Here is a 27,123-nt window from a genome sequence, read left to right on the forward strand (position 1 = left end):
AGTGAATCAGCAAAGGAACTGAAAAAAGTTGATAACCAATGAGGTTAGAGACTTTACTTGGGGAAAGATATCAAAACAGGCCCTATAGCAAAGTCCCTTTAACTAGAATATAGAATAACAACACTGAAATGGTGCGCATCTAAAAAGTGAATAAATAGATGCCAAGGGTGAGTGAGTCAGAAGCACATGAGAAGTGGTTGAACTCCAGAGACCAGATCAAGCAATGCTGCTTAATACCATCACATGATCCACCCCGAGGCTCGGTATTTAATTAAAATGAAGAGTGGAGCACAGCAAAAACCAGAAGAACACTGTTGTTCTTAGTGGGTGAAGCCAGAGGAGTTACAAGTTAAACCTTGATTGCTTAGGTCTGTGAGAATTCAGCATGGAATGTCTCTACTGTTTCCTGGGATTTCTGCTTCTGGCTGCAGGATTGCCACTGGATGCTGCCAAACGTGAGTAACTCTCAGTTTCTGTCTTTAACCCATTCTCTGGCTATTGGCTGAAGTGATGGGTTTGTCTGAGTCTGCAGCTGGCCTTCAGGAAGCATTCGTGCTCACTTGTTTTCTCTGGAAATGGTTGCGGATGTTGAGAGCACGGCAAAATGCATTCAGTTCCATTCTTTGCTCCAGGGTCTTAGGAAGCTAAAGACGCAGGGCCCCTCTGTTGTGGAGGTTTCTTCTTTCAAAATTGCTACCTGCTCTCTTAAAGACATTGGGAGGGTGGGGGCACGAAGGGCACAGTCTCTGGCTTGAGATCACAGAAACACTACCCACTAAAGTTTGTCTGGTTTTCATCCACCGGGATAGGGCCACAGAGGAACTGAAGCCCAAGTCTGGAAACAAGCTTTCTAATAATTCCAATCCAGAAGCTGTTCCCAGTTCTGCTGAGGGAATTCCCTGGCAGGCCAGTGGTTAGGACTCTGTGCTTTCACTGCCAAGGGCCTGGGTTCAGTCCCTGGTCAGGCAACTAAGATCCCACAAGCTGCTCAGCCAAAAAAAAAAAAAGAAAGAAAATCCTGCTGATTTTTCAGACCTGCAGAGTTTGCTGCCATTGTAGTGAGGTTACTGAGAAAAGAGCTGAAGCCCTGGGTCTCTTTTCTAGTTAGAGGCTGGGGACTTCTTGACAAAGGTGATGCCCAGACCAATGAGGAGCTGGTTTAAAAAGAGGAGTTTGTGACTGGAATGGAAGCCAGAGTTGTGAACCACCAAGCTCACAGGCGGCCCACTTGTCCAGTCCAGGGGATGTGTGGCCCCAGCAGCCCCCGTCCTCCAGGCAGAGGTAGTGTGGAGTGGGAGAAGGGAGTGAGTTAGATATCACCCAGAAGGTCCACTCTGCTTCACTTTAGTAGAGTAATGACCTTTGCAGGGTGAAAGTCCTGATTTTGCCAGATAACTCCACGAGGGGGCAATAGCCGGGGGAGGGGCAGAGGGAGGTAGGTGCTGAGAAGGGGTCCAGCATGTGTTCAGTTCAGTTCGGTTTAGTTGCTCAGTCGTGTCCAACTCTTTGCGACCCCATGAACTGCAGCACGCCAGGCTTCCCTGTCCATCACCAAGTACCAGAGCCTGCTTAAACTCCTGTCTATTGAGTTGGTGATGCCATCCAACCATCTTATCCTCTGTCATCCCCTTCTCCTCCCACCTTCAATCTTTCCCAGCATCAGGGTCTTTTCCAATGAGTCAGTTCTTTGCATTAGGTGGCCAAAGTATTGGAGTTTCAGCTTTAGCATCAGTCCTTCCCATGAATATTCAGGACTGATTTTCTTTAGGATGGACTGGTTAGATCTCCTTGCAGTCCAAGGGACTCTCAAGAGTCTTCTCCAACACCACAGTATAAAAGCATTAATTCTTCAGTGCTCAGCTTTCTTTATAGTCCAACTCTCATATCCATACATGACTACTGGAAAAACCGTAACTTTGACTAGATGGACTTTTGTTGGCAAAGTAATGTCTCTGCTTTTGAATATGCTGTCTAGGTTGGTTATAACTTTTCTTCCAAGGAGTAAGCGTCTTTTAATTTCATGGCTGCATTCACCATCTGCAGTGATTTTGAAGCCCCCAAAATAAAGTCTGCCACTGTTTCCATTGTTTCCCCATCTATTTGCCATGAAATGATGGGACCGGATGCCATGATCTTAGTTTTCTGAATGCTGAGTTTTAAGCCAACTTTTTCACACTTCTCTTTCACTTTCATCAAGAGGCTCTTTAGTTCTTCACTTTCTGCCATAAATGTGTGCTACATAGTCCAGATGGTCCTGCCACTATTCAACGGGTGAGGAAACAGGAGCCCAGGTCTGGCTTTTCACCTGCTGGGCCCAGATCTAACATGGGAGGGTTCTGGATACAGATACACACATTCCTCTCACTTCTCCCTGCGAGAGAGAAAAGCCCTGCAATGAAGTGCAATCCCGGCGGGTGCTGGGTGATGGAAGAGAGGGGGCCACTGCTGGCTCACGAGCAGGCCGGCCGGTTCCCCAGGAGGCGGTGGGACTGATGGGGGAGCTGGGGGCGGAGGGCCGGCTCCAGGAGCCCGTAGTAGTGGTGAGGTCTTGGATAGCGAATGGAGCGAGAGAGAGGGAGAGCATCAGGGGGCCAGGGTTCTGCCGCCAGCACTGAGGCCGGAAGCTGGCCGACCTCCCAACCCCCACTCCCCCTCCCGCCCCCTAACCACCAAGCCAAAGGTCTGTAGTGAGGGGCCCGGGAAAGGGCCTGCGACTTCAATCAGGGAGCCCAGAGGCAACTGATGTGCCGGCGCAGGCCGGGGTTTGGCACTTGTCCGGCCGCTGAGCCGCGTGAGGCCTCGCAACATCCCAAGAGCCTGTGCAGTCCCCTGTCCCAGAGGAAGGGGCGGGCCAGAAACAGTAAGGATGCACAGCGGGCAAGAGGAAGAAGGCTTTCGTGCAGACCGGACCACAGTCCTTCCTGCCAGCCCTGGATCTGGACCAGGAAAAGTGACTTAGCTCCTCTGACCTTTGCTTTCTTTGTTTGCGAAACTGAGTATCGGGTATTCTTGTGAGATCAGCTACTTGAAATTATCCTTTTTTATTTATGTGTGTGAAGACTTGTATCTTTTTCTCCCTTACTGTAATTCCTTGTGCATGGACCTGTTGTCCTTATTTATCTCTTGGCTTCTCTGTTGCCTTGGGACATGGTAGTCATCAACAAGCATTTAATAATCGATCAGTTCCCAGAGAAGAAGGCTAATGTGCTTGGAGGAGGAATTGTCTTACCTCAATGTCCACTCAGGACAGACTCCCCCAGAGCCCGCAGTTGGGGAATGGAGGGACAGAGAGGTGAGAGGTCAGCACCCCTTGCTCAGCTCAGCAGGCAGATTAGCCTGAGGTTGGGTGGCAGTTTGACAGGAGGCCCAGCCTACTAGCATTGCAACGAAACTTGCTGCGCTCCGTTTCACCTCGCCTTAAGACGATGTATCCTGGCCACAAAAAGTAAGGATGGGTAGAATTTCGTGGAATATCAGACACCAAGGTATTCCTTTCCATTTTCCAATCATAGCCGTGGTAGAAGGAGGAAGGAGAAGGTACTGACAAAGTATTAATAGCTCACAAGCAGCGCAGCTGCCATGTGACAGAGCAGGGCCTACAAAGGGGAGAGGGAACGGCCGCATGGTGCTGGGTGTGTATCCCACATCTTTCCCTACCCCACTATCTTTTAAAATCTTACCCTTGGGCTTTTGTTGTTGCTTTTGTTCTATTTTTTCATTCAGTTTTTAAATTTTGAGGCTGTTGTGGATTCACATGCACTTTTAAGAATAATACAAAGAAATTCCCATGTATGTACCCTTTACCTGGTTTCTCCCAAGGGTAACATCTTGCACAGCCATAGTACAAGGTCGAAACCAGGATACTGACATAGACATAGTCCAAACACCAAACAGTCCCATCACCACAAATACAAACCCACTTCCCTTTCTCACTCAACCCCACCTGCCAGCCCCTGGCAACCACTAATCCACTCTCCAATTTTATAATTTGGTCATTTCAAGAATGTTAGAGAAATGGAAACTTATAGTATGTAATGTGGGAGAATTGGTTCTTTTTACTCAGCATAATTTACTGAAGTTGTTGCATATATCAATATTATTTCTTTATCACTGAGCAGTATACCATACTATGTCATGTACCACAGTTTATCCGTTCACCCCACTGAAAGATTTTTTTGGTTGTTCCAACTTGGGCTATTGTGAATAAAGCTGCTATGAACATTAATGTACAGGTTTTTATGTGAACATAAGTTTCCATTTTTTCTGGGACAAATGCCCAAGAGTACAACGGCTTGGTTGCATAGTAATTGCATGTTTAGTTTTACAAGGAAACTGCCAAGCTGTTTTCCAGAATGGCTACACCATTTCTACCAGCAGTGTATGAGTGATTCAGTTTCTCTGCATCTGATGTCATTTTTAATTTTAGTCTTTCTGATAGGTATACAGTGACATCTCATTGTGGTTTTAATGTGCATTTACTCAGGGTAAATGATATTGAACATCTTTTCATGTGTTTACTTGCCATCTGTGCACTCTCATCTGTGAAATGTATGTTTAGATCTTTTACCCTATTATTTGGGGGTTTTAATATATATATATATATATATATATTTTTTTTTTTTTTTTGCCAAGTTATGTGGCATGTAGGCTCTTGGTTCCTCCCAACCAGGGATCGAACCCACACCCCCTGCAGTAGAAGCATGGAGTCTTAACCACTTGACCATCAAAGAAGTCCAATTATTTGCCTTTTTTAAACACTGTGAATTGTGAAAATCCTTTATATGTTCCAGATAGTATTACTTTGTTGGAAATGTGGCTTGCAAGTATTTTCTCCCTGTCTGTAATTTGCCTTATTATCCTCTTCACATGATGTTGCAGAGCAGAATTTTTTAATTTTAATGAGGTCTGGTTTATCAATTTCTCTATTATAGATTAAGATTTTGGTACTAAGTCTAAAAATTCGTTCTTACTTAGAGCCTGAAGATTCCTCCTAGGCTTTTTGCTTTTTTACAGCACTGTGTGTTGAAATGCTATCTTTCCTCCATTGGATTATTTTTGCAAAAGTCAACAGGGCATATCTATGTGAATCTATCTTTGAGTTCTGCAGTCTGTTCTGTGGACCTATATGTTCATTCCTTGTCACTCTCCTTTTAAGTGTGAATCTCTCCTTTTGACATTTAAAATCAGAAGAAATCAGTGTTTGGATTATGCTTCTCACTCAGAATCTGAGAAACAGGAAGGCCTTGGAAGCGTGGGAAAAAACTGATCCTGGGAATCAAAAGTTGCAAATCTTCATTTCCACTTGATTAAAGATGTCTCTGAATGAATCATGTCACATAAATGAAGGGATTTGAACTAACTAATCTTAGCTTTTTCATTGTCAAACATTCAACTGAATTTCCAGTTATGAACATATATTAATAAACACAGATTTCCTTTGTTTCTCACTTTGTTCCTTTTTAGAAACAGATACTGTCTCACAGTATCACAGGACATTTGGTTTTTTGTCTGATTTGAAGGCCGAGAGAAGAAATGTGGCCTGAAATCCCACAGCCTGTTTCATTGTAGCAGGTTCTGTGGCTCCCAGATCAATGTTCTTTCAATGTTCATCTGCCTCCATGAAGAAGAGAATCACATGCTGCTCCCTCCTCCTACCAGCAAGGAGGAAGAGAGGCTGGTGGTATCCTTCCAGTATGGCTTCTCTGAATACCTGCTAAATGAGAGATAAGCAGACAAAATGATTTTTTTTCAAATATTGTTATAGGTTTTCATGATGTGCTGAGTAACGAAAGACCTTCTGGTTATATGCGGGAGCACAACCAATTAAGTGGATGGTCATCAGATGAAAATGACTGGAATGAAAAACTCTATCCAGTGTGGAAGAGGGGAGACTCGAGGTGGAAAAGCTCTTGGAAAGGTAAATCAAAAGACTCAAAAAAAAAAAAAAAAAAAAAGACTCAAACAACTGTAATTTCTTCTTCTTTTCTTTTTTTTAGTTTCAAATGTATAATAGTGATTCAGTTTTTTAAATCAAAGTATTTGGTTTGCAATGTGTTAATTTTTGCTGTATAGCAGTGATTCAGATATATATGTATGTACATATTTATACACATTCTTTTTTTAAAATATTCTTTTCCATTATGGTTAATCTCAAAATATTGAATATAGTTCCCTGTGCTACACAGTGGGACCTCGGTGTGTATCCATTCTATGTGTACCAGTTTGCTTCTGCTGACCTCAAACTCCCCCACCTCTCCCCATCCTTGGCAACCACAGTCAGTTCTCTGTCTGTGAGTCTGTTTCCATTTCACAGATAGGTTCATTTGTGCCATGTTTTACATTCCACAAATAAGTGATATCATGTGATATTTGTATTTCTCTGTCTGACTTACTTCACTTAGTATGATAATCTCTAGTTCCATCCGTATTGTTGCAAACGGCATTATTCCGTTCTTTTTTATGACTGAGTAGTATTCCATTGTGTATATGTACCACATCTTCTTTATCCATTCCTCTCTTGATGGGCATTTAGGTTGTCTCCATGTTTTGGCTATTGTGAATAGTGCTGCTATGAACATAGAGATACACGTATCTTTTTCAATTGTAGTTTTTTTCTTGCCATTTGCCCAGGAGTGGGATTACTGGGTCATGTGATAATTCTATTTTTAGTTTTTTCATGAACTTCCATATTGTTTTCCACAGTGACTGCACCAATTTATATTCCTACTAACTGTGCAAGAGGGTTTTTCTCCATACCCTCTCAAACATTGATTATTTGTAGGCTTTTTGAAGATGGCCATTCTGACTGGTGTAATGTGGTACCTCATTGTAGTTTTGATTTGCATTTCTCTAAACATCTTTTCATGTGCCTGTTGGCCATCTGTTTGTCTTCTTTGAAGAAATGTCTACTTAGGTTTTCAGCCCATTTTCCAGTTGGATTGTTTGTTTTTTGTTGTTGAGTTATATGAACTGTTTATATATTTTGGAAATTAATCCTCTGTTGGTCAAATCATTTGCAAATATTTTCTTCCATTCTGTTGACTGTTTTTCATTTTATTTATGGTTTCCTTTGCTGTGTAAAAGCTTGTGAGTTTGATTAGGTCCCATTTGCCAAACAGCTGTACTTTGTTATTTCAGTTCGTGCTGTAGGTGGTGAACTCTATCCACGGAAGCGACCATGAGTGACAGTGCACTAGTTAGCAAGTGGGAGGCGCCCGGATTGGCCGTCTTCCCTTTATTGTCACAGTATCACTTTCTAAACTCCTCACTCTCCTCCACACAGAGTTTAATCTCCTTAGAAATGTACATTTGGTACCTCTTGGAAGATTTTGAAAAGCAAGCAGGTTTAATGGGGGAATGGTCATCTTCAAAAGTTCTGAGATTCCAGAGCACTTTGACCAGCTCAAAAGCGTGATTTGTCAGAAAGTTATTATCTTTCCATTCACATCAAAAATGAATGACTCCTTCAGTCATTCACTTTGAAATTAAAAATTACAAACCTTTAATACTTGTTTCCTCAATCAAACAGATTTTTAATTATTTAAGTAATTGTTCTCTCTGTGGTCAGAGAGTTCTTCAGTTGGTCTGACTTTCCAAGTTCATCTTCTGGAGTGTTGTACTCTGACAGCAAAAGCTGGGAATCCTGCAAATAATTTATTGTAAAGAGGCAGAAGGATCCTCTGGCCCTTATTTGTAGATTTAGCTTCCTTTTTTTTATTTATAAGTGAAAAGGACAAGAGATGTTTCATCACTGAGCTCCTTGTTTCTATGTCCTAGGAGGCCGTGTGCAGGCGGTTCTGACCAGTGATTCCCCCGCACTGGTGGGCTCAACCATAACATTCGCAGTGAACCTGGTATTCCCCAGATGCCAAAAGGAAGATGCCAGTGGCAACATAGTTTATGAGAAGAACTGCAGAAATGGTAAGGAATGTTATTCACATCACAGGAATGGAATTCTGGCTTCTCAAAGAATAGTCTGATAGCTCTTCGTTGATCAAATCAGTTTCTGCTCACAGAAAGAACATGGCTAGCACAAATGATAAAATGCATATATTTTGGTTTTGCTTTGCTCTTAGTTAAAGCAGAGAAGCTCTTTGTCCAAGTTAAAGAGCACAAATGATTATAGACACATCAAGGGGAATTATCTTGTTTTAGAACTCAACAGCCTTAAAAACTCAAGTAAGTACTAAAATTCTTCAATCAGAAACAAGACTAGTAAGGGCAGTGATGATCTGATTTTATTACTTAGAACTTCTATTAAACTGCCAGTGGTTTATTTCTTATTGATTCATCTTCCAATGAGGAAAGCAATAAATTCTGTATAGAAAGAGTTTGATAATTTAAAAGTATTGTATTTAGTAGCCTGTAGCTTTTTTTTTTTTTTATGCTTTTTTCCCCCTAAACAAGTTGATTCTTACTAATGTTTCAAATGACAATGCAGTTCTCTTTTACATGAAAGAGTCCATGTAAAAAAACTTTTACATGGGAAGTTTTATAAAGTATCTCTCACTGTTAGAAGAAATGAGAGCTCTTGAAAGAAATGACTGATTCCAGGTGTAGGACAGGACACTAGCAAGTGATCCAGGGACATCTTGTGCCAGTAAACAAGGAAGTAATGGGGATATGTCACAGGGACACAGAGGCAGCTTGAGGGGCCCCTACTGGCCATGTGTGGGACAATTTAAGAATAAAAAATAAATAGTGGCTGTAATAGACAGATAAATAAAAGGCTCTCCATAAATGTCAATGAACATAAAAAAAAGAGGATGAGAAGATTGTTCCAGATGAAAATATATTGATCATGACTTGTTTAAAGTGGAAAATGTCATACATACAGAAAAGTAGTGAGCAAGTAGATAGTAATTCAGCAAGTTTAATGTTTTTTTTCTGTTTGCTTCCATCTATCTGTATTTCTATTTATACATCTTTTTTCCAAATCATTTGAAGATGTGAAATAGCCATGTGTAGGATGTAACCCTTGATTGGACTCTGGTAGGGATGGTAATTGGAGAAGGCAATGGCACCCCACTCCAGTACTCTCACCTGGAAAATCCTATGGATGGAGGAGCCTGGTAGGCTGCGGTCCATGGGGTCTCTGGGGGTTGGACACGACTGAGCGACTTCACTTTCACTTTTCACTTTCCTGCATTGGAGAAGGAAATGGCAACCCACTCCAGTGTTCTTGCCTGGAGAATCCCAGGGACAGGGGAGCCTGGTGGGCTGCCGTCTATGGGGTCACACAGAGTCGGACATGACTGAAGCCACTTAGCAGCAGCAGCAGGGATGGTAATGGTATGCTTATGAAGGAGAATGTCTTTATTCTTAGAAGTGTGCTGAAGTCTTTAGGAGAAGAAAGTCATGATGTCAAATGAGTTAGGGGGAAAAAGCTACAGATAGAATGAATCAAAATAAAAAGATACAGCATCCCTCAGTTTGGTTTGAATATGCTTGTTATTTGGAGCCCCAATATGAAGATAAACATATTAAATGATATCTCTGAACTTTTCTGAAAAATTGCTTTATATACATATACATATATATTATGTATATATATATATATATATATATACACATATACAACATACATATATTGCTTTATATGCTTAATATAACTCATTGAAATACAACATGTAGGTAGAAAAAGACCCAAATCATAAAGGTACCATTAGATGAATTCTGAATATTAGGGTGTTAATTGTCCAACTGTATCTCAGCTAGTTATGAAAAAATATGAACAGTTATTTAATTCAATGATGAACCTTGAGCATTCTGAGTCCAGACGACAATCATGGTGTGCCTCTTTCTCTGTTTAGATACTGGTGCATCTCCTGACCTGTATGTTTACAACTGGACAGCATGGACAGAGGACAGCGACTGGGGAAACGACACGAGTGAAGGCCATCACAACGTGTTCCCTGATGGGAAGCCTTTCCCTCGCCCCTGGAAAAAGAATTTTGTCTACGTGTTCCACACACTTGGTTGGGCTATTACAATCCCCCCCGCCCAGTTTCTTCTTTACCTTTCCTTAAAATTTTTAATTTTTTTTTCTTTTCTCATTCTATTATTGAGAATTACAACACCTGGCATTTAACAATTACTCTTTTAACTTTCCTTCAGTGAGGGATAAAAATAAAATCTTGGTTAGCCTTGCCGTTTTTCTAGGACATAAAATAGTTAAAAGGAGAAAAAGACAGGTTTGGCTTTCTTTAAAAAAAAAAAAAAAAACTACTCAATTTGTTTCTGTCTAAAACAGTAATATGAAAAATGATATTTGAATGGCATATGGATGGTCATTTGTTGATTTATTCTTTGATTTCTTATGTTTTAAAAAGAATTTTAAAGAATTAGACTTGTACTCTTAGTAGAAAATTTGGAAAATGCAGAAAAGCGCAAATGAAAAATCAGTCATCATAATTCATACCAGAGATTATCATTGTTAACATGATGATGCTTTCTCTACTAGTATTTCTTTCTTTTTTCTGGTATTTCTTGATTAAGATCATAACATATACACATTTTGGTCAAAATTATGAGCATTGACTAAAATTCTTATGCAACTTGCAGGATCTTAGTTCCCCAACAAGGGATCAAACCCAGGTCCTGACAGTAAAAGCACTGAGTCCTAATCACTCAAGAGACCACCAGGGAATTCTCTAAAATTCTTTATATACATTATTTTAATGACTATATAATATTCTATCATATAAAAGTAAAATAATCTAAATACTCTTCTTCTTTGACATAACCTATCTTCTTCTTTTTTTTTAACCACAAGTGGAATCCGTTTTGCTTTATTATTAGTGATTATTTTTTTAGGAGGACTAAATTTAGGTTATTAGTAACAAAGCTGCTAAATTCTTAGTTTAAAATCTTAGGTTCCATCTGGTTCTGAGTGGTTCCAATTTGCTAGCCATCACACAAACTCCAAATTTCAGAATGTTTTGTCAGTCTTAATGAATTTCAGAGAGCTTTTCTTTCTTTAATTATTTACAAATCAAAGCAACATATTAATAATACACTCCAGTTGAACAAAGTACAAAATATATAACAAATACTATGCTCGTTGATTTAAAGCAAATTTTTTTCAGGGCTTTGTGGCCCTGTCAGTTAACTCTCCAAATGTCATTTCTTGGACCTGAAATGACATTTGTCATGTGCATGGAGTCACATAAGCTCACTAACACTTCAGATTCTGTTTAGCCTAGTTAACATCCATTAACTTAGCTAGTTAAGATGTCTTTATTTAACATCAGCTTTTAGTCCAGAAATTGCTGTTTTCATAACAAGATTGTTTTGAATTTCCTTTTTCTGCTAAAGTCTCAGAGTTAATGGATATTTTCTCTCAGCTAAGTGCTGCCACTGTGGTCTTACCTCTGGGTGCCAGAACTAGCATTTCCTCACGCATCACTAATTCCAAGAGACATGTCTTCCCCCTATAATCTCTAACAGAACTGCCTCTGCATTTCAAGGTAAAGGGGGATCCTGAACCTTTATTGACACTTTTTTTTTTTTTTGCCATACCTCATGGCGTGTGGGATCTTAGTTCTCTGACCAGGGATCAAACCCATGCCCCCTACAGCAGAAGCACAGAGTCTTAACCCTTGGACTGCCTGGGGAAGCACCCTCTTTCCTGACACCTTTGATCATGTGATGAATGTGGTCTTTAAACATCCCCATCTTACAAGTATCCATCTTCTAATACCTTTTGTTCCAATGACACATCTATGACAGGTGCCTCAAAAAGATTAGAAAAATCTTTGAGCCCTAAAAGAGAGAGAATTACTGTCACTAGCTAGTCAGTGGTGATTAGATTTAGGTTACAGTTGGAGAAAGAAAAAGGACTCAAGGGTCCTAGAAATGTCAACGAAACTACTTCATTCCTTTTCATACCCACCATACCTGTTTCTTTTTCATCACTGCATTTTCATATACAAATATTATTATTAGAAGGTGGAGGAATCTAGTTCCCTAAAAGAAAAAAAGTTGCTCAGCAATATAGCTGAACTAGTAATATTATTGGAGAAGGAAATGGCAACCCACTCAAGTGTTCTTGCCTGGAGAATCCCAGTGCCTGGGGAGCCTGGTGGGCTGCCGTCTATGGGGTTGCACAGAGTCGGACACGACTGAAGCGACTTAGCAGCAGCAGTAGCAGTAATATTATTACAAAAATAAGGTAGATTTTTAGATATATTTTTTAACTCCCTTGGATACTTCACTGTTACATTAAATGTATTTTCTGTGGGAAACACATGTATTTCAAGTGCCAGGTCACTTACTTATAGTATTTGTCAACTAAGGACTAACAGCATTATCCCACTTAAACAGCTCTTTTCATTTTAGTCAACATATACAACTACATTTATTTATTTGTGGATTTTATAAGGTTTTATATAAAAATAAGCACTGTCTTCCTTTCTGAAGGAACCAAGACCGCATCCCCACCCTGCTTTTCCTTTCTCAAAACAATCTGTAAATGGTAGTTGTTAGTCTTTAAGGAACATCAACTTTCTATAATGATATGATGTAGCCAATAACTAAACATTTCTATCTTCTCAAAGGTCAGTATTTCCAGAAGTTGGGACAGTGTTCAGTGACAATTTCCATCAACACAGCCAATGTGAGTCTTGGCCCTCAAATCATGGAAGTAACTGTCTATAGAAGACACCGACGGGCATATGTTCCCATCGCAAAAGTGAAAGATGTGTATGTAGTAACAGGTGAGTGATATGAGCTCTGAATTAACAGAGGACGAGGCGCTGAGTTCTGGTGATGTTAGCGGGTTTGAAAAAGTAGAACCAAATATTCTGGGTTAGGTTACACTTCATCTGGACTCCTTCTCAACCTCATATATTTAATAACATATTCCATCTGTGTTTTCTAAAGTAAACCGAGAAAACTCTAGAAAACTTGCATTAGAAAAGGGGAAACGATGCTGAATTATCCCCTCGTTTTAATATCTAAACTAAAGGCACTGTTGAAGTCACCCACTTAAAATCAAGCAATCATACCCTCTTTCTTTCTTTTTTTTTGGATGTACATTTTAGATCAGATTCCTGTATTTGTAACTATGTCCCAGAAGAACAATCGAAATTCATCTGATGAAACCTTCCTCAGGGATCTCCCCATTACGTTCAGTGTCCTGATTCACGATCCCAGCCACTTCCTCAATGAGTCTGCCATTTACTACAAGTGGAACTTCGGGGATAATACTGGTCTCTTTGTTTCCAACAATCACACTTTGAATCACACCTATGTGCTCAATGGAACCTTTAGCCTCAACCTCACTGTGCAAGCTGAAGTGCCTGGACCTTGTCCTTTGCCTTCACCCAGACCTCCAAAAACCACCCCTCCTTTGGGTAAGTGTTTTCCAGGTTAATTTTTGTTGGCAGGGCTCCTTAACAGCTAGAAAAAAATTCATGTGGTTTGTATAATTAGATCCTTAGTTAAAGAGATTATGTAAAGACTCTGCAGTGATTCCCTTTTCTGCCTGTTGATTTCCTTTAGTTACTTATCACGGTGTTGTTAGAATATGGAAGAAAGGAGAATATGTTTAAAGTCACTTGGTGGCTCATATACAGTTCCTTGTTATGTGTACAGGTGCCTTCCCCCTTCCAGTCCTTCACATTTCTGTTTGCCTCCCAGTTTTTCTAGTTAAGAGGAGACACATTATCCCCTCATAAACATTCAGGCCATTCCATTGTCCTTTCTCCCTTTCCACACTCCCTCCCCCACTTCCATTCTCCTCCCCACCCTGCCCACATCCACTCCATGTCCTATGAAAACTCATCCATGTTTAAAAGTAGTTTACAAAGGGCTCAAAAAAGAATAAACCTTGAGAATATTTCTTGGCTGGCCGACTGGAAAGATTCCAGACACTAAAATTATTCTAGATATAAGGCATAGTTAATTAAATCCCAACTTCTCATAATAATATATGGGGACATTCAAGAAGTTCTTGAGCATTTACTTTGAGAAGCATTAGCTTTCATGATTCCGCACCCTACCCCATGCCATCACCATCCTTCCCCACTCAGCCGTGAATACATCTTCCATCCAGGCATCCCCAGGGATGGCAGTAGACTGACATCCTCTCACTGGACACAAGAGGGTGCCATCGCCAAGTACACACAGAACACTCCCTGGAGATGTCCAGACTTGTTGCAGTTGGCTTTTTTTTAACCCAAACCTATTAGATATAAATAATAAACTGTTATTAATAAATAAGTGTGTTGTTAAAAAAAACTTATTAAGTCAAGCATAACTAATGCCAGACACTGTAAGTTGTTATGATTTTGCTTTTTGGGGGGAAATACTTTTAATTATAAAATGAATGCATATTCCTTAGAAAAAATTAAAATTCAGAAATTTCAAATAAAAGTGAGAGTTCCTCCTTATTCTCTTCTCCCGAGTTAAACCCTGTTAAGAGTTGGTAGTGTTTCTTTCCAGATCTTTTCTGTGCCATTACAAACATATTCCATAAATACAAATAGGATTTGTGGTCTTAATTTTTAGGTAGATGGGTTCACACAATATATATTGCTTTGCAATTTGCCTCTTTTCATTTAACAAACATCACAGACATCTTTCCATTATCAGTACATGTAAGTGTAATTCATGTTATTCAACGACTTATTTAACCATTCTCTTACTGATGGACACTTCAGTTCATTCTAATTCGTATTATAAATGTAACTGCCTTGAACAACTCTAAACATACAGCTTTGTTTTGGCATTTCTGGAGAAGAGTCAGTTTATTTATCTACAAGACTTGATGGTCTTCCTTACAAATAAGGACACCAAGTGTAAAATTCAAAATAAATTACAGATGCTTGCTTTGTCTGTCTAGAAATTCCTGAGTGGTAAAGGTCTTAATGTTAGGTCATTTAATGTTAGTCTATTTTGAATTGCATTTTTATAAAGCAAGATTATTTTTCTTAGAACATATTTATATCATAACATATGCAAAAGATATTTTAAGTCAAAGAAAGAATATCTTAAGTGTGTTATTATTTTCTATAGGTTAAACCATAAGATAGAAGGTAGCAACCTTATGAATTCATTACATTCTATAGTGAAAGGAAGCTGCTTGACTTCATCTAAAGGTGTTAGATCAACCATAATCAATCCCCAAATGCCGTAAAACAACTGTGAGACTTGGAGGCACAGAAATATGTAATGGGAGCCAAGGTGATGATAAGAGTCAGCCCATGACTTGAGAAAGTGGTTAGAGTGCTTGTCCTCTGGGGGAGAGAGCATTTTTAGCTACACAGACCATATTAACAGGCTGGGGTTGTTGAGCACTGGATTACTATTTGACCAAAAATTATGTTGTCTCTGCTTTGGTAAGGGGCTTCCAAATAAGTACAGCTATTACATAGAAACCAAATGCAACCACAGGAGTGAGACACAAGCAAAGTTGAAGTGGTGACTCAGGGGGATAATTACATTATAGGATAGACAGGTATGTACTAGCTTTAAACCACAGAATTCTCTTCCCTTAGCTAACAGTGCCACTGGTCATTTTTCAGACTTTTGTGCACAAATCTAAAAAGAAAAACCTTTCCAAGACTGATGCTAATCAGTGTTATAATATGTATATGATATATGTATTTATGCATGGCTTCCCTGATGGCTCAGTGATAAAAAAGCTGCCTGCCAATGAAGGAGACTTAAGAAATGTGCGTTCGATCCCTGGGCCAGGAAGATTCGGTCATGGCAACCCACTCCAGTATTCTTGCCTGGAGAATCCATGGACAGAGGAGCCTGGTGGGCTATAGTCCATGGGGTCACAAAGAGTCCATCACAACTGAAGTGACTTAGTATGTATGTGTGTGTGTGTATAACGTATATGTGTGTGTGTGTGTGTGTGTGTATATATATATATATGTCATGTTGTATATATAGATCATGTTTTATATATATATATCATATATATATATGTCATATATGTATGTGTGTATGTACGTGTGTGTGTATATATATATATAAAATCTCCTTGCAGTCCAGGGGACTCTCAAGAGTCTTCCCCAGCACCATAATTCAAAAGCATCCATTCTTCAGCACTCAGCCTTCTTATGGTCCAAACTATAAAGGAGTTTTCTAGGGAAGAGGCAGCCATCCCTAATACCCTTCACAAACATATCTTTTCCTTTGGAGCTCATCCGTTAAATCTCAGAATACAATGAATGATTACCCTGCAACTTCCAAACAACCACCTTGAGACTCAGGGAATATAGCCAACTCTGCCACAGCCTGCCCTGCTGATAAACCACACCTACATCTGAATCTGACATGGTGTCAGAACCTTTCTGAGTTTTACCCAAACAGCGTTTCCCAAAGTGTCTGCCAGAGAGCACTCATTTCCAGACTTGCTCTGAGAGCTGCGCTGCGAAGTTCCCTCTGAGCATAGGAGTGTCACAGGCACACTCGTTCCCCGCTAGAGGTTCTGAGGCCCTGGAGAAATCTCCCAGTTGGCTCCATCCTTACATACTCCTGTGTTAGAGCTGCAGCTCTTATGAAGCTTTCATTGCCCCCAAACTGGGTCCATTTTCATGTCTTTGGAAACCTAAGAGACAATAATGTTGTATTTTCAATATTATATTTTCTTTCCAGTCTTTTTATCTTGCTAATGGAATACCACCACCTTATTTAGAGCCTTTTAAATTGTAACCAATAGAGCATTAAATTCTTTGCTCTAATCACATTCAAAGGGCTATTTTTCAAAAGTATCTTGTACTCCCTTCTTTCCTTCCTCACACCTCTGCTCATCACAGTGACTGTAAGACTTCAAGAATATAAACCTAGAATCCATGAGACATCCAAATGGGGAAAGAATTGCCCTTTTCCATGTTGTTTGCTTCTTGACATTTAAAATTACATGTCATATATGTTATAACACATCTGTATCTAAATAAGTATATATATAAGAGCATATTGAGACAAGGAAATGAATATTTATTAACTACTTCCTATGTGGTAGACATGAAAAGCATGTTTTATATGTCTTATCTATTTAAGTTTAATAGTTCAACCCTGGTAGGTCAGTAAATATTGTTCTTATTTTACAGATGGGCAAATTGAGGCAAGAAGTTAAATGATATGCCCATGGTCTCAAAGAGCTGAAAGCAAGGGGCCTAGAATTTGAGCCCAGAATACCTTCTTCCAAAATTACAATATAATTTTATCTATTGTGGCCTGCTTTATTTCATGATTATTATGTTACACATTTTAAAATGGCTTCCACCTTTCATTTACTATTTATATTTGAATAAGACATGGAACTGTGCTTGCTTACATAATTTAACAATTTTATAACATAGCTGTCACATCTCATGAATTGTTATGCATTTAGTTCAAATTTCTGAAGCAATTTAACAGTATAGAATTCTTGATGTTTTTCTAAACAGCAAGTAAACAGACATTTAGATCTTTAGTTATATCATGGACATCTTTTGCATTCTCAGCAACTAATCTAAAAATCTTTCTGTTTAAATCCTCTAGTAACTGCTGGTGCCAGTACCCTGGAGCTGAGGGAGATTCCTGATGAAAGCTGCCATATTACCAGATATGGCTACTTTAAAGCTACCATCACAATTGTAGGTAAGACCATGAGGGAAAGATGTTAGAATCCACCTTGGGCTACCCACTCCCTTCCCTGACTCTGGGGAGGGGTGGGGTAGGGAAGCGAGGGCACCCACTCAAGTTGCTACCACACGTGCACAAAAAAGACTCCACTAGCTTCTAGATTTCCACTTGCCTTTCCAGCCTTCCTTAGACGTCCCTCTAAGGGATGAAACGAGATCCTCGGTGGAAACAAGCCCTCAGTGAGGCCCGCTTAGCGAGGAGCCTACGGGGGGGCCTGGACCTCCTCACCCTGTGCAGCTCAGAAATCTGAATGAATGTGGCCTGAAGGAAGGCCAGCTGCAAGTTCCCACAGCTCCTGCTTTCCTCTTCTGGGTGATTTCACAAAGTCATACCTCCTGTGTGTAAGAAAGGGGCTGAACAGAACAGCCACACAGGGTTGTGCGCGAGGGGCACTGCTCACAGGTGCCCAGCAGAGGAGTTGGGTGGGGCTACAACTCAAGCTGTATGCCCTAGGGCTGAGCCCCTCGGCAGGAGACACAGTGGATGAGGCCTCCCTTCCTCCAGGGTCATCTGCCTCCTGACACGCACACAGGCTCCAGAAATAAAGGTCAAGCTTGTACTGAAGAACAGTTCAGTTTGACTTTGAAAATGCTGCCTGGACGTGTATCTGAACTCTGAGATTGCTTCCCAAGTCTAGCATGGCGAAAGGCTGTGTTCATTTTGTTTGGCCTTCTGATTTGTTAAGAAGTGGTTTGGTTTGCAATGTATTTTGATGTTTTTCTATGGGGCATTGTTCCTTTTAGAGGGCATTCTAGAGGTTAACATCATCCAAGTGACAGATGTCCCGATGCCTAGGCCACAGCCTGACAACTCCCTGGTGGATTTCGTCGTGACCTGCCAAGGGAGGTGAGTACACAGTCTCCGAGGAAGAAAGGGGCCAAGTGAGAACCCCAGGCTGAACAATGGCCTTCACACACCTCCCACCTGTTAGGTTAATTTGGATTCTGTGTGCCCAGTTGCTCACTCCGTTCTGACTCTTTGCGGCCCCATGAACTATAACTTGTCAGGCTTCTCTGTCCGTGGGATTCTCCAGGCAAGAATACTGGAGTGGGTTGCCATTTCCTCCTCCAGGAGATCTTGCCAACCCAGGGATCAAACCCAAGTCTCTTAGATCCCCCGCATTGGCAGACGGACTCTTTACCACTAGTGCCATCTGGGAAGCCCCAAATTTGGATTCTAGTTCCTCACTAAGCCAGAATGAGGAAGGGCCCCCCCAAGTGCTGTCAAGTATGCACTTGCTTTGATAGAGTTGAGCGATGCTCATCACCTTTAACTGTTGAATAATTACTGATTGGACACTTACTGTGTCCTTAACATTTTACTTCTGTTTTCATGTCAAATCCTCACACACACATACAAGTCTTCTCATTTTACAGATTGGGTCACCAGATACACGATGATTATAGTACCTCTCCAGGTGGTGGGTACCCGGCAGAGCTAGGTTTGCAGGCTCAGAATCTCTGAAGTTCCCTGAGGCTCCTCTGGAGTCTGGGGAGCCAGTGTGGAAGGGCTGTGTCCTTGTGCTGATGAATAGCAACGCCTGATGACCCTGTCCATCTTTAAAACTTATAAAACTTTCTAATGTATTACATAATTTGACTTCCTGTGGTTTGGTTACAACTATAAACAATTGGGGCTTCCCTGGTGGCTCCATGGTAAAGAATCTGCCTTCAGTGCAGGACATGTGGATTTCATCCCTGGATTAGGAAGATTCCCCTGGAGGAGGAAATGGCAACCCACTCCAGTATTCTTGCCTGGGAAATCCCTTGGACAGAGAAGCCTGGGCTCACAAAGAGTCAGTTGCGACTGAGCATGCGCATATATAGATAATAGACTAAATAGAAAGTAATTAATATATAAATACTCTATCAATTAACCCACTAAATAGTTAAATAATTTAAATATAATAAATGAATCAAGGAATTAAAATGTATGTGTATATGATATATATGGGTTTCCCTCATAACTCAGTCGGTAAAGAGGTAAAGAATCTGCCTGCAATGCAGGAGACCTGGGTTCAATCCCTGGGTCAGGAAGATCCCCTGGAGAAGGAAATGGCAACCCACTCCAGTATTCTTGTCTGGAGAATCCCATGGACAGAGGAGCCTGGCAGGTCGCAAGAGTCGGACATGACTTAGCGACTGTATGTGTGTGATATATAGATTAGAGAATGAGTTGGTATAAAAATGAGGCCATACTTGATCCAAAGGGAGAGCTCCAGGGAATTCTCTGGTGGTCTAGTAGTTAAGACCCCGCTTCCACTGCAGGAGGCATGGGCTCATCATCCCTGGTCAGTGAACTAAGATCTGGCAAGCTGAGTGGTGTAGTGCAAAATAAGAAAGGAATAGCTCCAAAGCTCTCTGAGTTGGGGGAGAGAATGGGAGGACAGAAAGAGAGAACATCCTGACTGGAGAGGCAAAGGTGCTGCCAGAGGCCAAGGGTGAAGAGAGCATGAACTCATCTAACTCCCTGAGCCTTTATCAGCCTAGCTTCAGAGCCTGGTCTCTCCGTTCAGGAAGTCTACTCAGACGTGAAACAGAGGCTAAGACAGTAATGCGTGGGAGCCGAATGGTTACAGGGACAGCTGTCAAATATCTTTTATGCAAATCCCAGCTCCACCTCTATCTGCTTTTGTGACCGGAGGCCAGTGAGCTCTCCTCCCAGAACTGGTTTGTCACCTGCTGCATTAGGCTACTATTACTTGCCTCGTCAGGTTGTTGAGAGGAATAGACAAGGCCGTGTCACTTCTCTGAAACTCAGAGCCTTGCACACAGCAGGTGCTGCGTGAACAGCTCTGGTTGCTGCTGCTACTGTAGTCAGATATCTGCACAGGCCCACACAGGGCCGACTGGCATTTAGTACTACCTTAGCCTAACACCTAAGCCACCTGCATCTTTGAGTCTCTAGGGAGCCAAAGAGGAGAGGCAAGTTCCCAGCAGCCCCTTGCCTTGGGGGAAATAATTTCCTCCTCCTCCTGTCCTAGGGCCTCACCTTCCTGAGCATATAGAGGAAACAGTGGCTCACACACACCCAGGTTTGTTTAAGAGTAAATTGTATATGACAGCTTCACATCATACAGTTTGAGTAAGACTAAGGTGGGATTCAGTTTCACAGAAGTGTAATTATGTTTTCCTATTAAACTGAGATCACACTCCCCTCTCTCTCCCTCTGGATGTCGTTCATACCCCCCAGCATCCCCACAGAGGTCTGCACCATCATCTCTGACCCCAGCTGCCAGATCACCCAGAACCCAGTCTGCGACCCCGTGGCCATGGAGCTGGGTGACACGTGCTTGCTGACGGTGAGGAGAGCCTTCAGTGGGTCTGGGACATACTGTATGAACCTCACTCTGGGGAATGATGCAAGTCTGGCCCTCACGAGCACCCTCGTCTCTATCAACAGCAGAGGTAAGTTTTGTTTTATGGTTGTACGAACATTTCATGTTGCAGATAAAGCGTGTGTCTGATACTAAAGCTATTCAACACTTTACTCTTAATGTTTAGCTTTATTTCAGTGTAAAATTCATTGAACTGTCATTAATGTGGATTTGAAAAATGATATTACAATACAATAGCAAATCTACTTAGGGAAGGGATGAGAGAGAGAGAACGTATGAAATAATGGCCAAAGGAAAACCTTTAAATTTATTTATTTATTTATTTATGGCTGTGCTGGGTCTTTGTTGCTGTACGGGCTTTTCTCTAGTTGTGGTGAGTGGGGGCTACTCTCTAGTTTCAGTGTGAAGGCTACTCATTGCAGTGACTTCATTTCTTGTGGAGTGCAGGCTCTAGGCACTCGGGCTTCAGTAGCTGTGGTGCATGGGCTTAGTTGCTCTGTGTCATGTGGAATCTTCCCAGGCCAGGGATCAAACCTGTGTCCCCTAAATTGGCAGGAGGATTCTTAACCACCAGGACCACAAGGGAAGTCCAAGAAAAGCCTTTGATGAAAAAAATCAGCTATGATCGTGGACAAGTAATAATGGGATGTGGTCACTGAATGCTTGGATAGGTTTGTATTTCAAAGGGAAAGTGTAAAGCCGAGCATCAAAAAATAACAATGTTCTCCAATTAAACTATAACAAAGGGGAGACATGAAGCCAAGAAGAGAAATGAGAAACCAGGTGGACTCTTGGCTCCCTTCTAAGTTACCATGGACCCTTCTTTTCTTTCCCAAAGTCTACCAAGCATTACACTGAGACGGAAACAAACCCGATTACCCAGTCCTTAAATGTTCAGCAGACAGACTACTCCTTGTCCCCTTAACCTCAGAGGGATAAAATGATGACAAAGTGGATGAAGGAATTTCACTGAGAAATTCCCGCTCACTGGTGGCTGTTTATTTTCCCTAACCCCTAGGGTCTCTACCTGGTGACCCTAACTGAATTTCACATGTAACTGGCTATGTTGTAAAATATTCCTTTACTTCTTAAAAGAAGTGCTTCATGGTGGAACAGAAGGGACAGGTAAAACTGTGTGCACATTAGAGCGTGTATTTTGCTCTTTAATTATTTATTCGTTTATTTGGCTCTGCCGAGTCTTAGTTGTGGCACACAGGAGCTTTCATCTTTGTGGCGGTATGTGGGATTTTTAGCTGCGGCATGTGGTTCTTCACCTGTGGCATGTGGGGTCTAGTTCCCTGACCAGGGATGGAACCCAGGCCCCTTGCACTGGGAGCATGGAGTCTTAGCTACTGGACCACCAGAGGAGTTCCCACTTCGCTCCCTAATTTGAGTATTGTTGGGTATAATCTAATGACTAACTCACAAATAATTCTTTTGGTCTTGGAGTCTATCTTATAAAGTGAAATATACTTAAATATATATTTACTCATTAACGGTATAAAAGGCAGCTTTAACCTCATTGCAAGAAAAGCATATGTAATAATGCATATAATTATTTGCTTGAGCGTTTGTTGTTGGTAAGAGCCAAGGTGTACATTAAAAAAAAAAAAGGGATGCAAACGTATCCTGCTTCCTTGAAAGCAGGATACATGGGGCTTGGGGTGCAAGACTGGGGAGCAGGTCAAAAAGAGGTAGCCAGGGCCTCTGTATCCTCCTGAATGTGGATCTCCTATGCCGTCACTTTTGGGAGCTGCTGGGGTCATTCTTCTTGTGCTGCCGCAGCTGCTTTTAAAACTGCCTTTTAGAGTCTTAACCTAGTCCATGAAGCTTCCTCAGTTCTGGCAAATCACCATTCTCTTACCTGGATTAGATGCTTGGATATTTGCTTTCCTTTAATACTTATTGTAGTTAGCGATAACTTTAAGTGTGACCTGAACTGTTTTTTTTTTGTTTTTTGTTTTTTTAATTTATTTATTTGGCTGCACCGGGTCTTAGTTGTGGCATGCAGGATCTTTAATTGTGGCAAATGGGATCTAGTTCCCTGACCAGGGATCAAATTGGGGTCCCCTGCATTGGGAGCATGAAGCCTTAGCCACTGTACCAGCAGGGAAGTCCCTGAGCCGTTCTATTTATTTATTTATGGTTGCGCTGAGTCTTAGTTACCGCGTGCATGAGCTTTCTCTAGTTGAGGCAAGTGGTGGATAGTCTGCTGTGGTACTCAGGCTTCTCACTGCAGTGGCTTCTCAGAGCACAGGCTCTAGAGTGTGGGTTCAGTAGTTGTGGGGCATGGACTTGGTTGTTCTGTGGCATGTGGGATCTTCCTGGACCAAAGATCAAACCCGTGTCCCCTGCATTGGCAGGTGGATTCTTAACCACTGGACCACCAAGAAAGTCCCTCCCTGAGCCATTTTTAAAATCCAAAAAAGAAAGGAAAGAGAGCTTTTAATTCAATGGAAATTGTAAACTGATGACTTGGGTTTCAGAGTCAGAATTTCAAAAGTTGATCATTGTTTGAAGCCAAGCCCATAGACTTTTAGCTGAAATGACTTTTAATCATTGATTCACTGAATGTTCATGAATCACCTGGGATATTTTCAACAAATATTCATCGGGTATCTACTCCATGCCCAGCACAGCTCCAGGCACCACACAGACAGTTCTAGATAGAGTGGGAACAAGGTAAGGAAGATCCCCGCTTTAGTGAGCAGAAACAGGGAATAAACAAATAAAATGATATTGTGAAGACAATGAAACAAGGCATGGAGAGTGACAAGCATGGAAGAGAGGAGACAGAGGTGGACTCTCTAGATTGGGAGGTCAGGAAAGTGCTGCCAACTTGGTGGCACCCACTTGGCAAAGGGCCTCCTTTGAACTGAGACCTGCATTTCAAGAATGAACAGCTCATCTAGATCTTTATGTGCCACTGACAGAGTTTGGGTTTATTCTGTGTGTAAGGGGAACTGCTGGCAGGGTTGAAGTATGATCTGATTAGCACTTTTAGATGATCATTCAGACTGCTGAGTGAAGCCAGGATTATTGGAAGGTAACAGTGCAAGTGAGCAGATGATGAAGATGTCCTCACAAGAGAGAGGGCTGGTGGCTGGAACTATGATGGTGGCGGAGAAGACAGAGGGAAAAGAGACCAACTTTGCTTATACTTTGATGGCAGAGACAAGACTAGTTGATTTGCTGGGTTCTGGGAGAACAAAGAAGACATAATCCAAAGAAATAATTGTGAATACAGTGTGGTGGAGGCAAAGGAAGGGTGACTAGGAGAGACGACAAAGGAAGGCATGACCCAGTGCCCTCATGCGTGTCTGGAAGGCGTTGCAAAGGGTTAGATGCTGGTGATGAGCATTCCCAGCAGAGGGCATGGAAATCTGAAAGAGCATGGGGAGGATGGATCTTTGTCCCAGCTGGAAGGGAGGCAGTGGAAGATGAGGCCAGAGAAGTGGGCAGAAAGTTCATGAAGCCCTTTGCTGCATGGGCGTGGCTGGGTTAACTCAGACCAGAGCAGGTGTCTTCAGGACATGACATCTTCTAAGCCCTTAACACAGTGTTCCAGACGTGCTAACTCATTCTCTAAATGGAAGATAAGCTTCCCTGAAGACTATGTATTATGTAAAGGGAAAGATTACTGAAAGCTCAGAGGAGCCATATATCTTCTGTTTGCTCCCTTCCTCATTGATTTAATTACATTATAAGCAGCATGTCCTCTAGGTGGAAGCTGTCACTAATATGACCTCGCTTCTGTTTTAAGACCCAGCTTCCCTTTTAAGAACGGCAAATGGTATCCTGGTCTCCCTTGGCTGCTTGGCCATACTCGTCACTGTGATCGCCTTTTTGATGTACAAGTAAGTTGCTGGTTCTAACACTTTAAATCACTAGAGTATATTGTCAAAAATAAATGGCATATTTCTGCACAAGTGGGCTGTTTTCCCTTTTCTGCTTTGAAACATTTTGTGTGTGGGAAGAAAATCTTCTACTGAATGATGAATAGCAAACTAGCCTATTAATTTTGCTGTGGTTTTTTTTAATCCCTAAAAATGCTACCAAATGTCAATAACTTTACCAGATCGTCAGTTTAATGCTTAACATATAATCTCAAGTTATAGTAAGCAGGCACATTTCTTGCATAAAGAAGAGAAAATGTATTCTCATAAGACAACACTGTCTTAAAAGCCATAAGTTAAATGGAATGAACGATTCTGCACTTGACTTGTGAAAGATTTGTAGAAAGCAACCTTTTCCAGCTGGAGATCTTTTTTTAATCTGTCCAACACATTGCTTTCAGAAAACACAAGGAATACAAACCAATAGAAAACAGCCCTGGGATCGTGATCAGAGGCAAAGGCCTGAATGTTTTCCTCAATCATGCAAAGACCCTGTTCTTCCCCGGAAACCAGGAAAAAGATCCACTGCTCAAGAACCAACCAGGAATTCTTTGAATCTTCAGCCTTACTTCTGACCAACAGCTCATCCTCGGCACCATTTATGTCAGCTTGCTAGAGTGGATGATGATAACTTTCTAAAAAGATTAATGTAAAATATAGATTGTGTGAGGGAGGTCCAATTTTTTTTTAATTTTTATAGGTTAAATGACATTTTAGGGACATGGCTGAGGTTGCATGTAGTTTAATTCTTTTCCATGTTATATAACTGATAAAGCCAATTAATAGAGCTTCCTTTCATGATGATTTATGTTTCACTTACAATGTCTTAGGTAAGCAGTAGGATAGATATGCTGTATTCAGAGTAGCAGGAGAAGGTACTATTCATTAGAGTCTGACCTAAGTTAACTGGAAAGAGAGGCTGGACATGTTCTAGCTTTCCATATAACCGTATACATAAAACCAGTGAATTCCTATTCTGAAGGTCATGATCCAAGCTCCCTGAATCCTGTGTCAATGAACATGCATGAGCTCCCAACAGAACAGGTCAGCTTTTAGTAAGCTGTGCATGCTTGCTATACCGAAAAAAAAAAAGACTAGGCTAATAAATGTGTGAATATTATCATGACCACCTGCCCAGTCCAAATGTGTAAAGGGTCAGTACTCGTTCATTCATTTTTCCCATGGACATTTATGTGGCACAGGCACATGGCTCTGTACTCCTGTTGACAATCTTGTGGACATACCTGAATTTCTGTAGACTCTGGCACTCATAGTTGAGATGATGTGTTATGATTTCCCAAAGAAGGAAGTCTTTCTGGTTTCCCTACCCATTTCCCTATTCAAATGAGAAACTTGATAAGTAAGGATTTTACTTTAATTTGTAACTGAAACTACCCTGTGTCAGTCATGACATTCCTTTTTCCTTCCTGAAAAATAAAGTATGAGAAGAGACCAGACCTTGGGATTATTTTTCTAATTTTTGTTTGCCTTTCAATTTTCCTGTATACTTTTAACACATAAAAAGTTGTTTAACTTTGTCCCAGGGAATGCTGATAATTTCCGAATATTTTATGTTTTTAAGTGTATGAATACAATATATGAAATTTTGATGAATTTTATATATATATAATTACACCAATCTAAAAGAAGATTTTCTACAAGCAGTTGTTCTGAGTCTTTGTTTGAATAGTCAGTATTGTAATAAAAATAAATGTGAGAGGATAGTTCTAGGTCAGCAATCATTTTCTGTAAAGGGCCAAGTAGTAACTGTTTTAGGCTTCATGGGCCATATGGTGTCTGTTGCAACTACTCAACTCCAGTGCTGTAGCAGAAATGCCATCATATACATAAATGAAAAGGGCATGGCTTTGTTCCAGCCTGAGCATATTGACAAAAGCAGGTGGCGGGCCAGATTTGGCCTATGGGCTGTAATTTGTGGACCTATATTCTAGGCTAAAAGAATATAGAGACACAATAACCAAAAGCAGTTTAGTAACCTAGATTACATCCTAATATTAAAAAAAAAAAAAAAAACAGCCATGAAAGACATTCTTTGGGGCAACTGAGGGAAATTTGAGTACACTCTGGATGCCAAATGATACTAGAGAATTGTTAATTTTCTTAAGAATGGGTGAAGATTTTCTTAAGGACTTGGTGTGCTGTGCTTCCTATGCTTAGTTGCTCAGTCATTTTGGACTCTGTGACCTCATGGACTGTAGCCCGCCAGGCTCCTCTGTCCATAGGAAT

At 41.0% G+C, this 27,123-nt stretch overlaps 1 protein-coding gene across 1 annotated transcript; it reads left to right on the top strand.

Moving 5' to 3' along the window:
- Positions 1-218: 218 nt before the first annotated feature.
- Positions 219-26,333, top strand: GPNMB (glycoprotein nmb). The gene is made up of 11 exons (XM_061413706.1): positions 219-455; positions 5,765-5,917; positions 7,777-7,920; positions 9,813-9,977; positions 12,558-12,716; positions 13,044-13,355; positions 17,500-17,598; positions 18,387-18,489; positions 20,836-21,050; positions 24,744-24,837; positions 25,278-26,333. Exons 1-11 carry the CDS (start codon positions 386-388, stop codon positions 25,429-25,431), a joined length of 1,668 nt encoding a protein of 555 aa, XP_061269690.1. The 5' UTR covers positions 219-385; the 3' UTR covers positions 25,432-26,333.
- Positions 26,334-27,123: the final 790 nt, after the last annotated feature.

This window comes from Bos javanicus, chromosome 4 (genome assembly GCF_032452875.1).
Source record: "Bos javanicus breed banteng chromosome 4, ARS-OSU_banteng_1.0, whole genome shotgun sequence".
NCBI lineage: Eukaryota > Metazoa > Chordata > Mammalia > Artiodactyla > Bovidae > Bos > Bos javanicus.